Raw genomic sequence first — 19,272 nt, 5'->3', positions numbered from 1 at the left:
CTCTAGGGGCCCTGACCATGCCCATGGGCCAGTTTTCGGCGATGCTGCCTAAAATCATAGGGCTGAGGTGAGACGTCAGATTCATCAGATTCACCCGATGTAGAAAGATCGTTCTTTAATGCTGAACGAACTCGTGCCTGGGCTTTTGCATTTGTTTTCGCATCGATGAAATGTATATTCAACTCGGATCCAGCAACGTTTTTAACGACTCCAAGAGCGAAGTTTTCACATCATTAATTGATTCATTATTGGTAATGAACGCCTCCGTGCTTTGCTTTAGGCAGGACACCATTGGAATTATTTTTGACACCGTTATATATCGCTCCTCACTCATCTCTTTGGTGGCGTACTCAAATGGTTTGAGTATTTTCTCCAACTGCCTCAGAATTTCAATTTCTTGAGCTGTTGGCATTTCGGGACTTGTAACTTCTTCCATATAATGTAATATATGTTCAACCATATAAAAACAAGAGTTTCATCGAGTTTTTACATCCAAAATGATTTTGTATGTATTTTGTTCCGTAACACCACTGCTAACTTGTAGAGTTCTTAACTTATCAGACATCTTAACACTATTTTTTATAAATTTAACGATGGCCCTCACTTTGGTAATTACACAACTGATTGACGGTAAATCTATAGCAGGTTCTACTACAAGGTTCTGGGTATGGGAAACAGTGGGTATGGCGATGCTCCCCAACAAGTTTTTTGACCCCTGCAACTATGTTTGCGCCACTATCTGAAACCACACTAGCAACCTTTTCAAGGGGAATTTCCCATTCATTTAATATTAATTCTAATCTCTTTTTTATATAGTCTGCTGTGCGACTTTTTTAGAGATCCTTCACAGCTAGGTCCACAGACACAATTTTTGCATTTTGTAAAAAATGTACGGTCACAACCAGATAGCTAGTTTCGGACATGGTCTCAGTCCAAATATGTATCAGTAGTGAGGAAAACATGAAGATTATTTTGCAGTGTTACCTTCATTTGGGCAGCTAGTGTGCCATATCTGGAAACTAGGCATTTTTTGAAAAATGTCTGATGGGATTTTGTAAGATGGTGCCAGTTCCTTCATTAGCTTGGCGAATCCTAACCCATTTACAATATTGAAGGGCCGGCAATCTTCTATAATTAAACATAGGTATAGCATTGGATATGGCAGCGTGACGAGTTCCACCTTCTGAAACAAAAGAAATAATAAGTGAAATAATACCGAAGAAAAACCATACTTGATTCAGTTTTTGAAATTCCTTACCACTATAAGAAGAAACCTTTTTTAATGACTGTTTTATAGGATTTAGTTTTTCCAACGAAACATCTGCTTTCCTTGACGTAGCAGGTGTTTCAACATTTTTTGGGCCTGTTGCAGACGTTGAGGTTGAGGGTAATCCAGCAGAACTGAAATTAGAGAAAAAATGCACATAGCAAAATCAAAACAATTAATTTAGACTTGAATATTATCTTAAGCATAATTTGCACACATTGGCGTCTTTCTTGTCGAAAAATGCCCAAATTTTACTTTTGGGGGGCGACATTTATGTAGCTATAATATAAATAAATTAAACGTAAATAAAACATTTAAATAATTATGTACAGGATGTACACGACGTACTCGGTAACGGTACGGTAAGCGGTTCGGTTACTAAAGATCAAACATGTAAACTTTAAACTCTTATACTGGTTATACTAATTTGCCGTTACTGTTAGCCCGGGGCTCCGCCTCCTTGAGTTTGGTACAATATCAAAACTTTTATTTTGATTCCATGTACTTTTGGAAAATTCCTAATTCGTATATAAATAAAATAATCTGTAAAAAAGATGGTAGTTAGATGAGGTCCTGATTTGATTGATTCGAAATTCACAAGTCTCTACTGATATCGATAATATATCGGAACAAAAATATCGAGTAAAAATATCGGTATCGAAAGAAAAAATATCGATACCATACCCATATCGATAATATCGGAAGAACCCTAGTAATAGGACAGAACCGTTTTCATGGTCTATGTCAATGGACGAGTTCGTAAAAAAAATAAAAGATACATGGTTCAGCTTTAGAAATGACACGAGGGAGGCTTTGTTTGTTAACAAAATCTTAATTTCGACCGCGGTCACTTTTCTGTACCCGCGTCCTCATGTAGGAGTTGAGAACATGGATGCTCGAGTGCTATGAAGAAACCTATACCCTCAAAGCATATTGTGAGAGTAAGACTAGAAGCCTTCGAGAGATGTGACGTTATCTTAGGATGCTACGAATATCATAGACAGATAATGGTAGATGAGAATAAAAATTTGCCATCAGATTTTTTGCAAATTAGTAAAAAAATTGTTGATATACGTAGGTTTGGAGATGGGCGATCCATTGAAGGACCTATTAAATTCTCAGGATGACCAAACATTAAAAATCAAAAATTTGGACAGCTGCGATTAAAAGAATTGATGTTATTGGGATTTGAATGTTCTAAATTTGTTTAAAAAATTTTCCCGTGTATTTATAGCAACTCCATTTATTTTTTTGTATTTTAGTGAAGAAACAACTCGACTAAAATAAATGTCTTGTAAATTAGTGAGCGACATAAAGTTAGTGGCTGATTTTTTACTTCATACGGCGCATGTCTAGATATCTATTATTTTATTCTTTTACATAATCTTATTTCCCTTACCAAAGCTAGTATATACCAAAAAGTTTATGTTGAAGATGTCCTTTCTATTAATAAAAATCTAATACGTTCCTTTTTGACCCTTTATTTATTAATGACCCAGTAAAAAACGCAAAAACGATCAGTTAATGAATACACAAGTCGTGTTAGTTCCTGATTGGAGTGCCATCACGTACTGAAATCTTTCGCTGGTATAATTTTACAACAATTGAAATTCTATGCAAGTATCCTAATGTAGTGGGTTTATACTTTGATATAAAGAGAAATGAATAGAGTAGATTGTTTGAGAAATACCTGGTCATCGAAATAAAAATCATTCAAGGAATACTGCAATAAATAAGAACTTGAATCTTGAATGTGAAAAAACTTATTTTTATTTAAATAGGGATCGCCAAGTTTCAAAAACCCCGCGGAGCTTTCCTATTTTTTTGGGTTTATCAAAAACTATAAATTACGATAAGTATTTAGACCAATTTTTTGACTTGACTGTCAATTCTATGGGGGTGAATAACATTTTTTCCATACAATTGTTGATAACGAATTTATATAGTTTTTTCTGTACCACACTGTATATTTTAATATCTATACCAATGGGGATATGAAGAATATAAAAAAATTACTATTTACGTCAAATGGAAATTTTTTACAAACATCAATATTTATAATTAAAACAGTTAAGCCTTGAATTAACCAAAACAAAATCTAATTGTTCAAAATCGTAACTTATTGAAAATTCATTTACGTCATCAAATTCTTCTTCCTAATTTCATGAAATACTGGCTTAGGAGAGATAATATCGCAAAATATATATAATAGACTATAATTTAGTTGTGGAAAACAGCATTTTATTTTTTTTTAATTATTGACGGCATTTCCTAACCGGTATGTTAAAAAAAAACTTAATTTATTTCACAAAATTCCAAAACCGTAGCAATTTGCAAACTTAAATATATTATCGATTCCAATAACTTTTAAAAATTTAGAAAATAGACCTTAAGGAAATAAATTTCTCGCAACTTTTTACTTCTTATACCTTTTTATATGTTTCTATTGACATTGATGCTTCGACCTAATCGAAATCGACTCGATGTAGCAGCCAACAATTGAATTATTCGTAATTTTTTTTACATGTATTTGATTCAGTTTCAACAATTCTTCAATTTTTATAATTGAACGTATTGATGATCTTTTAATCTATTTTCTAAATACTGATATGCCTGTCCTACGTAAACGCGTCACAATTATTATAAGATACGAGAGTTGCTACTTAAGTTTAAGAGACAAATACTAATTTGATATGGCTTTGTTATTTTGTATGTGTTTGAAGCAACATTTTTTCCATTCCGATAGAGGTACCTCCAAAATATGTGATTTGACGGATCAACCGCTTCTTCATCTCGCAATTTCTTTTTGATCTACAGGAATATGAAGAAATCATTGGATGCCTGTACGGCGGATGACCCATCAATTCGATGCTTTTACTATTCAAAAACGTTTAGAGAAAACGTGGTAGAGAATGATGCGTCTTCTACAATTGGTTCCCCTGATTTTTTCGAATACTTTTAGCAAACAAATGCTGTGTACTATCATAATTAACCGTTTTACGTTGCTCTAATGGAACGGCGGCGACAAGTCCAGTTATTTTGACCATTTGCGTGAACAACTTTAGTTGGATTTGGATACAGTCGATTGTTGTTAGCATTTCTTTGCACCAATCGACACATCAAATTATGCAGAATCCAACGCGAACTAATCTTTTTGACAGCCAAATATTCATGCAATATGCGAGTCGAACTAAAGCCCAAATATGCTTAAATCTTACGAGATCGGTTTGTGCACAGTATCGATGTTTTCTGGCGCAACAGTCGATTTTGGACGACCTTCACGAAATCCATCTTGTAGCGAAGGGCGACCACGATTGAAATCGGAAAACCAGCGAAACACGATGGCTAGAGATGGTGTTTATTCACCAAAAGTCGAAACGAGTTTAGTTAATCACGCATTTGTCGTCAACAGATGGAGCTTTCGCAACGGACGGATCGGATTTATTTCAACGGCTGCGCACACAGCTCCACAAATTACCGATTCCGAAGTCTCTCGCCAGTCGTGAATTTGAGTGGCATCCTGGTTTTTGACTTCAATTATAAAAATTTTGATTTTTGTAGAATGTACAGTATGGATATTGAAGACATTATAATAGTTTCTTGCTTGCTGGCTGAAGAAGAAGAGAAAGAGCATCAGCTGGCCATCAATTTGAGTTAATTAAATCAATCAGAAGAGCCAGGAGAATATCACACATTATTTCCTGATGATGAGCGCGCATATTCCAGACATTGTTGGCACTCCGTACGGATGATTCGGAAAATCCGATCGTCTGATGCGTGCGCGTGCTTCGTCCGATGACGGCAAGTCATAAAAAATCTCGCACTAAAATGTTGAAGAGAAAATGTATACTTCAAGTATCTGTAAACAATTCAAATAACACTCGTATAACAACACGTTCTCAGTACGTTCACCTTTAAAAATGTCAGATTTGACATATTCACATCAATGTTGCCACATTTCATAACTAGTAGCAAAAACCTCGTAGCAATATTTATATATGAAGAAACTACAGAAACGAGAAATTTTGATATTCTTAATTTTTTTTCTAAATCCTACGTGTTATTGATATCCAATTGTTTGAAGAAAATAATAATTTGATGTTTACTATACCATATATGGCAATGACATTTCGGAAATTTAGTCATAACTCCAAAATATCCCGTCACTACTTCCACATCTGTCTACCACTCTGTAGGTATATATACGATCCGAAACAGGCTTGAACCGTTCCACTAAGTTGATGTTTTCACTGCTCAAAGGAAGAGGTCAAAGAAATTCATCATCGGCTTAACTTCAGACGGATTCGTTGCGTTGATGATAAAATTTCAAGTGAAACTTATATTTTTATTTCGAAACTTTTTATGAGGTTCGTTCTAACCCATCAAAAAACCGTCCTTGGTACGGTGACGATTCTGCGCAATAGAGTTTACGTGTTCCAACCGGGCGGTTACCGTTTTGCGTTCCAATCGACTTAAGTATCGTTTCTGAACCGTTTCCGGAAGGGTTTTCCTGATACTTGGTTGATAGCAAGTACTATTACCATAGCCGGAGATTGCGCAGAAAATATCTATGGCTCCCAATAACCGTTCCAAGAACGGTCCAGACTAGCAGGTTATCCGACTAATAATTTTTGTGCGCGACGAAGCGGTGTTGCCTAGTTTAATTTTTTATATATATATAAAAACACTTAAATAGTTTTTATAACATGTTTTTTTTAATTTCAATTACAGATCCTAGAGTGAAGGGATGGTGGATGATGTCTAGTCCTATACCAACGTTATTAATATGCATATTTTACGCGTATTTTTCCAAAGTCTTAGGACCGAAGATAATGGAAAATAGAAAACCGTTGAATCTTAGAAATGTTCTAATTTTTTACAATTTAGTACAAACTATTTTTAGTACGTGGTTGTTTTATGAAGTAAGTCATTTTTAACGGATATATTCACTTTTTTAATTGATAAATTTCGTCTTACGAGGGTGAATCCATAAATATTTTTCATTTCAGTATCTTATGAGTGGTTGGTGGGGTGATTATAGCTTTAGATGTCAACCGGTAGATTACTCGAATAGTCCTTTAGCGTTAAGGGTAAGTTTTATAATTCCCAAACCCTTTAATATCTATATAATTTGCTATTTATTTTCGAATCTCATATCAATTTTATTCCAAAATCTTTTCAAATATATCATGCATATATAAATTTATATAACGTTCTAAAAAAAGCAGTAATACGAAAGGAAAAAAAATTTACGTTAACGACAGTTAAAATCAATGATTATGGCGTGATAAATTTCCAGTGAATAAAAAGGGCTGTGGTCATTGACATCGGAATACTCGTAATCACTAACTAGGGCTACTATAATTAGATGGTTGTTTCATTATAAACAAGCAGTCATAGAAACGTTAAGTTATGTAGAATCCATGTAGAATCTACGAAAAAAATAATTGTAGGTTAGAACTACGAGACCCACACTTTTTTTTACAAAATTTTGTTTCTCCATTATATCATATAAAGCTCGTCCTACAAATTTTCACAATGAAAAACATGTTTATTGGTATTGAGAAATATATCTTTGGAAAGCTGAGACTTCCCGTGATTTTCCGACATAAACGTCGTCGTTTGTGAAATGTGTCACTCCCAAGGGAAGAGGTGGTAATCACTAGGGGCCAAGTCTGGGTTGTAATGAAGCTGCGAGACAGTATACCATTCAAATCTGTTGATGGGTTCAGTTTTAACACGGACGAGCGTTTTCTTGATTGAGAGGCATTCCATTTGTGAGCATGCCTCTCCTCTTGATTTGAATCGCGAGTTTGACAGTAGCGATCCCCATAAACTCTTTCCCGTTCCAAAAGACACTCGCCATCACTTGATCGGCAGACAGAATTTTCTTAAAACTTCTTCCAGCTATTCTTCAATTGTGAAATGCGTATCTCCCAAGGGAATGGGGAACCGTAATCGCTAGAGGCTAAGTCTGTGTTGTAAAAGGGCTGTGAGACAGTATTCCATCCAAATCTGTTGTTGAGATCAGTTGTAACACGGGCGGTATGCGGACGAGAGTTTTCTTGGTGGAGTGCACCCCACATATATTAAAACTTACTCCATAGATGTCTCTGTGGGCCTGTAATTCCCAGCGGAAACCGCCGTCGATCATTACTTCGCGAGGAAGTAATTTACTCTTTCTTCTTTATTACTTCCCTGCATCCTCCAATCAGATTGGTTGGTTGAAGGTTCAAGATGACATGGATGACATGTTGAGCTCTTCTTGTTCTTCGTTGTCGTTGATTGGACACGAACCAACCCTCTACGTTCAGTGTACCGAGCTTGCTTTTACATAACCTAGCGCCTCGCACTGAGTGTCAATTATGAGACATCTCACGTTCCGGAGGACTTTTATGACGAAGGTTGTTGTTGCGTTTCATTTGTCTTCAGAGCTAAGTATTGCCTCGAACAATTGTTGCGCCGCTAAGCAGAAATTCGCACAACGACAACCCTTTCCTGTCCCATAACACTCGTCATCACTTTGCCGGCAGACTGAATTTGCTTAAACTTCTTCGGCTTCGACGAGCTTTTTCCAATGACGGGATTGTTCTTTTTTTTCAAATGTCTCGTCTCACAAAAAATGCTCGCCATCGGTTTTATGGATATGAAGAAAATCGTGGGTGGTTTACACACGTTCCCGTTTGTTGTCATCCGTCAGCGTATTTAACACAAATCTTGGCATGGCCTAAGCGATGTCTCAAAAAGTTGCAAGGGATCATCTCGCCAAGGTGTCGAATCATCACCCTTTCAGCTTTACTTTTCTCCATATACCTCACACAGTTTTTGCACACAAATCACAGAGCGTAAAGGTCGAAGCCTTCTAGGAATACGTCACGCCACCCCACGCCATGCAACGTACAAAGGTAAGAGAGGAGCGTTCACACGTCTTAACACGCGTCGGTTACATCTGAGTTTTTTTAATCGTTTCACGTGAAATATGTACGCAGACAATTGAATGAAATGGAAAAACATATGCAGATATTCGATACGTGGGGTGGCGTAGCGTGTTGGGCATCTTTATGGCTACCAAAACAAGAATGAACGTTGTAGAAAACCGGGGGCGGGAATTGGGAGAAAGGAAACCAAGTTACATCCAATAGATGTCTAATAGCGTTCCTAGAATCTGCACATCCTTCAGAACTTTATTTTATGGACAATCCTTGTAGAAAAATACGATATATCAATTTTTGGCCTGTCATTTGCTTTTTTAATATTTTTTTTTTGTATTTTTGTCAATTTAATGAAAGTTTTGATCTTTTATAAAAGTTTACGCACACCACTGGAAAACCTTATCGTTTACGTTGTACATCTATTGTCCAGTATAAAAAGGATGCTCATATTTCCTTTGAACCAAATAAAATGTGTGTAGCAAAAATTGCCACTTCAATTTGTAAGTTTATTTCTTTTAGATGGCAAGTACCTGCTGGTGGTACTACTTTTCAAAGTTTACGGAGTTCTTCGATACACTTTTCTTCATTTTACGGAAGAAAAACAGTCACGTATCAACTCTACATGTTATCCATCATGGTTGCATGCCTTTCTCTGTATGGATGGGTCTAAAATTTGCACCAGGTAGATCCATTAATACTTCAAATGATTTTCGACGTTAAAACATTTCAAATTATAATATAAACTCAATTCTTGAAATTCAATTTTAGGTGGTCACAGTACCTTCTTTGCCCTTCTTAACGCTTTCGTTCACATCATCATGTACTTTTATTATATGGTCGCAGCTATGGGCCCCGAATACCAAAAGTACATATGGTGGAAGAAGTACCTGACCACTTTCCAAATGGTAAAATGACTTTTCCTTAAGGTTTTTCCGAAAAATTATTTTATAATTTGTTATAGGTACAATTCGTCGCCATTTTCGTCCATCAGTTCCAATTATTATTCACAGAATGTAATTACCCCAAGGGATTTATGGTATGGATAGCCCTACACGGGGTCATGTTTCTATTTTTGTTCTCCGACTTTTATAAAGTCAAATATACCGGTGACAAAAAGACTGTGAAAAGCACCGACAATGGAGCATGTATGGTAAGTATTTATTAGCACACACTGTATATGTATATATATATATATATATATATATATATATATGAATGTAGAAGTGAGGTTAGGTAATAGTATTACAAGAAATTCCCCCAAAGTGTTTGATGAGGTTAAATTAAGAAATTCCCACTTCCTGGTGATAATTTTGTACTACATAAGGTTCCAGAATCACAATTGTTTTCGAAACTCTAATACCTTTACAAATTATAACATGTCCTCCATATTAGCTTACTTTTTTGAGAAAATTATCACCAAAAAGGTAAAATTCGACCCAATTGAAGATTCTCTTGGATAAACTGAAGATACTGCCTTCGACAATATATTGTCAAATGGTAACCAATTGCAGATTGATATGGATAACATTGAATTTTGTCTAAGGGCGTTATTCTATCCAACAGGAAAATTCTTTTTGAAGTACGATGGTGATACTAGAGCAAAAAAAGTATTAAAATTGATCTAGGGACAAAAATAAATGTTATTCAATTACTACTATACCCTTGAAGGAACTGAACCTTTTCAGTAAAATAAAGAAATCCTCCTGGAACAAATACTCACTTAAAATAATAAGATAGACAAAGCCACTGTGGCTATTAGGACTCATCGTCAACCTTAAAAATAGCTATAGGGATTTTAGCCTCTAAGATGGTATAACGGTTCATTAAAACCACAAGAATTACTTGTTTGTTGATATAAAACAACTCAAAATAGATTGGACAATATTAATATGTTTGGTAAACATGGAAAAATATCTCACCACAACCTTGGAGGTGGTACTAAACTAGCTTCCATTGTACTTTATGGTGAAATTTAAGGAACTTGAAAGGTCATATAAAGATTCTAGAATCAATAAAACTGAAAAGCGGTGAGAAACCAAATACATACAGACGTCCCATTCGAAATGGTAATCAATGACCACAATGTAAGGGTCTTCTGTAAGTTCAAAATGCATTTTTATGGTATACAGATTGTTTGAAGCTATTAGAAAGAGATGGATTGGAAATTTTTGGATCAAAATACAGCTCTCCATACCACTGAATAACCCTTAACTAGTTTTCAGGCAGGGTTAGTATGTGCCTCAATAAAAAGCATATTTACATCCTCTTTGATACTTAAGGACACCTCCAAGCTTTCGTGGGAATGTAAACCAACTTTAGTAATAGAGAAAAATAACCCTAACGTAGCTACTAGATCACTAGGGGATACTAGGCAAAAAAGAAGCACTCGCAGTTGCCAAAAAAAGGGGAAGATTCCATTTTTGAGTCACAGTTTTACTATTGCCTCATGAGATGTCATATCAACAACAAATTGAACTGATAACTGAAGTATTAAATGGAGAAACACTGTAGGACTAAGAAAATTCGATAGATTCATAACTATAACAGTTAAAACGTTGGAGAAACTTCTTGGGATGTCTCAAAACGACATTAAACTGTTATTGGTCTACTAAATGGTACCTGATCTTATAAAACACATTCTAAGACGATAATATCTTGCTAGGAAGCCATAATGACAACACAGCATCTATGTCCATTTCATTTTGAGATGTTTTTGAATAGAAAGTGACCCTAATATCGCTGCCATGTATACCAGGCAATGAAGAGGCTCACGAGTGTCCAAAAAAAGGAGTAAGACTGCATTTTTTGAGTCAGAGGTCTACTATTGCCTCATTAGATGATACATCAACAATGAATTGAACGAAAAGACTAAGACTAAGGAACACTCTAGGACTAAAAAAATTCAAACTATATTATTTAAAAGGTATAAGGAATCTCTTGGGATGTCTTGAAATGACATTAATCTGATTATTGGTACCTCTTGTATTAAAACCATCAGATTCTACGAGAAAACCATAATGATAGCACAGGATCTATTTCCATTTCATCTTAAGGCATCTATGAATAGAAAGTGACCCTACCAGGCGATGAAGAAGCAAACAACTTGCCAAAAAGGGGCAACAACTCCATTTTTGGAATCTGAGTTGTCTCATTAGATGACACACCAACAATTAACTCAACAGATAGATGAAAGATTAGATGGGGCTAACAAAATCCAAAAGATTCATAACCATCATTTAAAAAGTATGAGAAACTTCTTGGGGTGTCTCGAAACGACATTAAATTAGTGCTTAATCTCCTGATGTTTCAAAAACCACTTTAAGACGATAAGATTCAATGAGCAAGTCAAACTGACACGAAAGCAGCTAAAGGTTTAGGGGTCTCCCCCAGAAAAATAGTTTCCTTAAGGGAGGAATCTACATATTTTGGAGGTACATAATATATTTTTGGGTATATGTACCAAGCAAAAACAAACTAGATCCAATCTAATCTAAAATTAACCGAAAGAAGTTAAAATTGATACTATGAAATGGCAATTACATTGACCATACCTGAATTCTATAGAAATTTTGTAGGATATTGAACCGTAATGAAATAAATATGATTAAAAATGTCAGGATATTAGTTTTCAAAAACTATTTTCTTTCATTTACATTTTTTGTTCATTTTTATTAAAGATTTTCATAGTTATAATAATGAAGTGTAAAATAACTGCAAAAAAGATCAATTTATCATTATTTTAAATAAAAAAAAACGTATTTGATCAATTTTTCTAATATTAATTAAGAATTTCACCATTAATTGATTTCTATATGTATATTTTTTTTCTCAGCCTATTTTGGATGACGAAAATTCCAACGGTATCAAAAAATCCAACAGCAACGGCACTCTTAACAATACTTACATCAAAGGGGAGTTTACGGATTCTTATGAAGCTTGCTATTCGAATGGTAGCACGAAAGGTTTCGTAACACAATCTATAACAAAACATAATAGCAAAAAAATCGAGTAGATTAGATCGAATTTTATTTTTTAAATAATTTTTGTTTCTATTTATAAAAAATGCGATTTAGGAAAATAAAATGGTTTGGACGTGGTAGTATAAGGGAATTTATATTTTTGGAGGTATTTTAAATATTAATTTAGTTAAATTAATCAATTATGAGGTGTAGTGTATGTATATATATATATTAATGATTTTTATTTTTATCGACACAAAGTTACGTCTTTTTATTAATGCCCTTTTGCCATTATCCAGTAATTAAATTTCTTCTACCACTTCTGACTGTTTATATTTTTAAAACAATCCAAAAATGCAGTTTCTACTTTTTTTTAGTGTAGGTATGTTTCCGAATACTGGTTTTAAGTCGTTTTATTTATTAAACTTTTTAATTTTATTTATAAAATAAACTATGGTTTTATTATATTACAAAATATCAGGATTTTTTCCTCGATTTAAAAATTCCCACTTTTTAATACACATATTGAATTTTTTATCTAGAACAGTTATATTTTTCGAAAACAGAATTTTTTGTTATCCAAACTTTCTATTGGGTCAAATGGATCATTTAAATGCTTTAAAAAGTCCTGGAAATACAGTGTGAGTTAAAATTGTGGGATTTTAATCGTTAGAAACTAATTTTTTAACTTTATGATCTTCCATTTCGATTATTATTTAAAAATTCCTACTTTTTAATACACACTATATATTGAATTTTTTATCTAGGACATTTGTAATGTCAAAAACAAAAGTTTTTGTTATTAAAACTTTCTATTCGGTCAAAACGACCATTAAAATGCTTTTAAAAGTCCTATAAATACAGTGTGAATCAAAATCTGTGTTTTAAAATCTCAAATACCAAATTTTTTAATGATTTTCACCATTTTAATAATAAAACATGATTTTGCATCATTTTTTTCTGAATAAAAAACAAATGTAATTATTTTTTGAGATCAGAATTAATAAAGGTACATTTAGTTGTGGAACAACCATTAGTGCCTCAATTCCAAACTTTAATTTCCAGCAATAATCATTTTTAGCCTGTACTAAATTCGTCATAGCATTCAATATTCCTTGGACATATTTTTCCGTTATTATTTTCTGTTAATTTTTTTTATTGAAAAAGGGTAACTCCAAATCAGGATACATTGTAAGAAAATCCACTTGATGCATATAAATATCCACAATAATTTTAAATCTGGAAAAATTATTTGAAAATAAAGATTTTTTATTAGGATATGAAAAAAATACCTGTTTTATGTACTTATTCGAACAATCTTGGGCGAGTTGGACATGGCTTTGTGTGGCAAAACAGTATAATGACAGTGATATTTTTTTTCAATAAAAAACGCATATCTTTAAGAAATAATATTGAGTTTTGTGTTTTTATTCTACACAAAAATTCAAAATAATTGGTCTTTCATCAAAAATAAACTAATTTTATGAATATTCATATATTTTGTTCATATCCATACATTCTTTAGCCCTCAACAAACTAATTTTATATCAACCTAGAATTTCCTCATCTCAAATTGAATCCCTAGTTTCTCATCTTGAATTCTAACCCTAACATTTGGTTTTCTGGGTACTGTACACACAGTTTGTTACAACTACACTCATATATACACTTTCAAGTTTTTCAAACTTCCATTAATTGCTAATTTATATCCAGTTTGAGCCTTATTCTAGTCCTTCTTGAATTCTAACCATAACATTTGATTTTTTGAGTACTGAACACACTTTTTGCTACAACTATACTCACATATTCACTTAGTAGTTCTTCAAACTTCCATTAATTGCTTGTTTATATTCAGTTTGAGCATCATTCTAGTCCTTCTTGAATTTTAATCGTAACTTTTGATTTTTGGGTACTGAACACACGTTTTCTACAACTACCCTCACATATGCATTTTCTAGTTCTTCAAAGTCTTATTAATTGTTAGTTTGTATCCAGTTAGAGCATAATTCTAGTCCTTCTTGAATTCTAACTGAAATGTTTGATTTTTTGAGTACTGAACATACTGTTTGCTACAATTACACTATCTGGTTCTTTGACCCTCCATTAGTTGCTGGTTTATATCTGGTTTGAGCATCAAATAATCAGATATTATAATTGTTAGTGTTGGTGTGATGATATTACAGTATCAAACTCAATTCTATTATTCTATGCCTTGTTTTAAAACTTTTTTGATTAATAGAAACACAAAATTTCGTTGTTTAAATATTTTCAGCCCTGTTGTATCGTCATATTTTTTTATTATAAGAACAAAATAATTAAATTTCTAGCATAGTCACACAATCCAGTACTGAATAATTTTACAACAACGTATACTGTAATGATGTATTCAAATATTCACATCATCAATTTTTTATTTTATATGAATCTTTTACTATTGTTAAAATTATTTCAAATATATAGTGTGTTCAAAAACCCTTAAGCTAAAAGTAAACTACAATTGATTTTAAATCCTTTTAAGCTCATTTACTTTTATACAAAAATTTCTCTTAAGATAGCGGTTCTTTAAGGATATCAAAATCACTACATGCAAATTTTGTACATTGTATGAGCCTGCAATGACAAATTGTTAACTATAGTCTGTTTTATTACCATCACAAGTAATAAAATGGCCCTGTTGTAAGAAATTTATTCATAATTTCAAAATTTACAGGAAATATGCTCAAAAAATTGAATCGAACATAAAATTTTCTTTAAATTAAAAAGCTATAAAAAGTATTTTCCTAAAAAAGTTGTCCTTTCGTTATAGTTTTCAAATTTATTCTGAAATTTGTCAACAAATAGAATCCGATGTATGTTCTTTTCAATACATCAACGGAAAAAACTTTTGAATAAAAGTAAATTAATTTAGAGGAATATAAAATAACATCTAGGATATATAATTTACATTTGAAACTAGAGTTTTTGCACTCTCTATATACAAAACAAATAGAGTCTACCAAATTTTGTAAGTTGTAAAATTTTTCTCGAAAAATCTCCAATCTTTTTACTTATTAAGTATTTTACCACATATGTGTCTATTTTAGTGTAATACCACTGTAAATATATATTTGTTGAGTCAGTTTATTTAGAATTTAAAATTGTATTTTTGTATATAAAATAAAAAGCCGCATTTATTAAACAATTTGTAATTTTTTCACTCTTAACAATTGAATCCTGCTGTAGCATCAAGTACACTACAGCTTTGAATACACTGTTTACACTACCACTACATCAACACACAATAGTGTAATTGTGAATGTTGGTGTAGTGTAAACAGTGTGTTTAGTATGAATATCAATGGTTCCAAAACTCACCTCAATAAGGTGTAAAACCGGTTAAAGAAATGGCAAATTAAAGCAAAAGAGATGTAGGTAACTTTCACCAACTGTTAAGGCAAATGTCCAGAAGTCTCTCTTAAACAAATTCTATCAAATTATATGACAATGAAAGATGTCAAATATCTAGATAAGCATTGGACCTGGAGAAAACATAATTGGGTTTGAAAGAGATTTATACCAGCTGATAAGATAGAAAATCCCGATTATCTATAAAAAATTAGGTAATGATCTACAAAGCAGCAGCTACATGGAAATTTACCAGTTATTAACAATGTAAGAGAGAGTTCTTCAAGATACATACACTTTTTATTCCAAAACACGTTGCTTTAATACATTCTGCACAAATTTCTTCATTCACAGTAAAAGAAGCAAAAGCAATGATTAGACATCCTAATAAAGCCCCAAGTTATGACCTTAAAACAGAAAAACTATGAAAGAACTTAGGAAAGTTATAGTCTTGTTAGAATGGAAAATAATTCCTAAATTACACTTATCCCTAAACCTAGAATATTTTCTAATAACATTACTTACAAACCTATCTAATTTCTTCCTACCCTGAGCAAATTACTGGAAAAATTAAATTATGTTAACAAAACACCAATTAGGATCTAGACAACATCATCAAACAAGTACAAAGTGTAGCAGCTTTCTTAGATGTTAACTAAGTCTTTGATAAGGTTGATATCAAGTTTACTTTATTAACTGCAGAAACAGTTCCCACACACAATATACCTCATATTAGAATTATATTTCCAAGAAAGATATTTTGTGATGAAGTATAAAAAAAAACAAGTGCTTAAACCTCACTCACTGTTTACTACTGGTCTCCCGACAACTAGAAATATAACTACCACATCATTTAAGAAGCAATATTAGCAAACCATACAAACTCTTATGTAGAGCAACATATCTACAACAATATCTAAACAAAATAAACGACTGTCTGGGAAATAAAAATTACTCCAAACCACATTCACACGTTCTGCTTCCAAATGCGTTACTCTCCTTGAGAATTTATTGGAGTAAAAACTAAATCAGTTTTTATCTAATCAAAACCATTTGAAAATGACAATTGACAAGGAACAAACAACTACTTTTTTTACCAACGTGGTAGCTTATATCAAACAGATATAGCAGTTAGTAATATATTATCATCTTTGAAGTAAAGGGTGTTTCATAAACTTGACTTTCCGTTTGCTGTTACAAAATTAAAAATATTGAAATTCATAAGACCATAATTTTTGCCTTATTGACAGGATAATTTCCAAATATAAACACACAGATACACTACCTTATTATTATGTGCTTAGTTCAAACATAAAAAAATAACAAAAAATACTATTTCAATTTTTATGAAATATTAAAGTTCAGTCCTTTGTATTCCGTTAGTTGTGTTTATGTATAAGTTTGAAATATTTTCAAAACTGTTTTATTCTATTCTGTTTATCTTTACTATAAAGGTGGCTTCTAAGTTTAAACTTAGGTATGATTCAAGTACTTTTGATAAGTTTATAAGATTGAATGCATTTGGAATTTGTAGTAAATCATTGTAATCGTTTAATATGCAATGCAACTATAATACAAATAAACTTAATATCAAAAAAAAAACTATTGGACGAATTATCTTTTATTTGACGATAATTAAATACCTACTTATGTTTAGTATTGAACATTTGTAAACAGTCATTTATTCACATTCATTATTGTTTTATTCCTTTATGAAAAATAATTGTCTTAAGAATAACTCACCCGAGTGTATGATCCATTTTTGACATCTGGTAGGGTCATTCACAGGAAATCGGTACATTTTAATTGTAGGATCTGATCTCTTACTTAGTCCACACTTGAAATAAACACACTTATTTCCAGCCATTTCTAAAAAATTGAAAAGAACAAGTGATTATTTGTAATATAAATACATTTTAGTAAGTAGTTCGCTAAATATACAGTTTTATTTCGAAATTTTAAGCTGTAGCATTTATAGATCTAGCGCCTCTTATAATTTGAATATATTAACTAAGAGAGTAATGATGTATATTAATTGTAATAATATCCATTTACCTTAAAAATGAAATATATCCAAATTCAAAGATTGTCAAATAAAAAAATAATCCAAATGCACTACCAACGAAACTTTACAATAACACAACGAACACAATACAATAATGAACTCAAATTGCAACTTTGCTATAGGCACCCAAAATAAGAAACTTTACAACACAGCTTAAGGGTTGAATATAATATTTTAAATAATTTTGGCGCCATCTGTTATTGGGGTAATTCGGCAACCAAAACTAAGAAAACTCGTGCTGTGGACGCCAACTCACCACTGCCATCTATTGGTGGCGTCCACCTCGTTAAGGTTAACCTACTATCCTATTCTTTATACAATGCTATAATAGTATTACATATATGTGTACCACTCTATATCTCTCTCACCATCCTATTCTGATTGGATCATGATGACGTTGCGATTGGTGGAAACGGCAAAGCAAGAAAATAAAGTTTTGATTTCAATAACGAGTAGAGAGAGATATAGAATGGTAAACGAAATGCTCATTCTCTATCCTCCGATAATACATTCCCACTTACATGTCGCTCTCTCTATCTTTAATATTATATCTATCCACCAAACACAGACTATAAATTTCGACGTCAGGGTAGTATCCAGCAAAATTTGGATCTCGCATAAGTAGTCTATGGGCCCGTTGAAAACGTCATTATAATTAAAGAGTGCCAATGTCAAATGTTTTGTCCTTTTATAACAGTGAGAAATTTAAGTGAAGAGCGTAGATAAACACACAAATGTATTTGTTGAAAAAATTGGACGACGTTTTCTCAGATCCAGAAAACCAAGTTATAATTATCGGATTTCTCTGTTTCCTAGCTGCTTGGATAGTAATAACGAATATTGTACAGTTTGTATATTTAGTATATTAGTTTATATATTTATAAAAATTTTATTTGATGCTATGGTGGCCAATTACACGTGTTTTGTTCCCATTTATTTATATAACACTATTAACAATAATCTTCGAGATCTTGTTGATAAATTATTTCAATAATAATGAACTTCAATACGCCACTGATTTTATTTGGCAGAGACGTCAAAGATTTCAAATTATTAGTAACAATTTTGAAAATACACATGGAGAATGTAGTAAAAAGTCTCTCGCGTGTTTTGACCACTCAAGATACGCAAATAGCCATAATAGCCTTCCTCTGTTTCATTGGGGGATGGGTAGTGATAACGAAAACTATACAATTCATATTTTCCATACTTTGGCCTTTGGTTATATTAGCCGGAACCTTAATGATGTTTCCCATTTTTCCTACAGGATGGTTCACTGAAAACTTGACGAAATACACTGATGTAGCTGCAGAGACGATGAGACGTATACAAGAAGAGTTTCAATTAAATGGAAGATGAAATTAATTGATTTGCTTTGGACTACACATAAGATTTAAATGTGTAGCTATTTCAGATAATAATAATAATAATGCTTGAAAATACCTTTATTGTTTTTCTTTATTACAAGAAATACATTATCGAAAAATCGTTTTTTATTTTTTTTCAATCATTTTCCAATACATTTTGTTGGTTAAATAACAGTGTATATAAAGATTGATTGAAAAAACAGTTATAAATGAGACTCGACCCTGTATTTATTTTAGTATTAATGAAAACATTCGTTATAATAAAAATATAAATGTAAAAATTACATTTTTAAAACTAT

The 19,272-nt window shown here is 32.4% G+C and overlaps 1 protein-coding gene across 1 annotated transcript in view; it reads left to right on the top strand.

Moving 5' to 3' along the window:
* The window catches only part of LOC130443230 (elongation of very long chain fatty acids protein AAEL008004-like), a 32,388-nt gene extending 17,049 nt beyond the window's left edge, over positions 1–15,339 (top strand). Inside the window, exons 3-8 of the mRNA XM_056777758.1 lie at positions 5,999–6,189; positions 6,277–6,357; positions 8,719–8,881; positions 8,968–9,104; positions 9,161–9,349; positions 12,032–15,339. Of these exons, the coding sequence (XP_056633736.1) occupies positions 5,999–6,189; positions 6,277–6,357; positions 8,719–8,881; positions 8,968–9,104; positions 9,161–9,349; positions 12,032–12,211 (941 nt within the window). The 3' untranslated portion in view covers positions 12,212–15,339. The remainder of the gene's footprint in view (positions 1–5,998; positions 6,190–6,276; positions 6,358–8,718; positions 8,882–8,967; positions 9,105–9,160; positions 9,350–12,031) is intronic.
* Positions 15,340–19,272: the final 3,933 nt, after the last annotated feature.

This window comes from Diorhabda sublineata, chromosome 4, assembly GCF_026230105.1.
Source record: "Diorhabda sublineata isolate icDioSubl1.1 chromosome 4, icDioSubl1.1, whole genome shotgun sequence".
Lineage (NCBI taxonomy): Eukaryota > Metazoa > Arthropoda > Insecta > Coleoptera > Chrysomelidae > Diorhabda > Diorhabda sublineata.
Note: the sequence above shows the minus strand (reverse complement) of the source record. Positions and strands in the feature narration are given on the sequence as shown.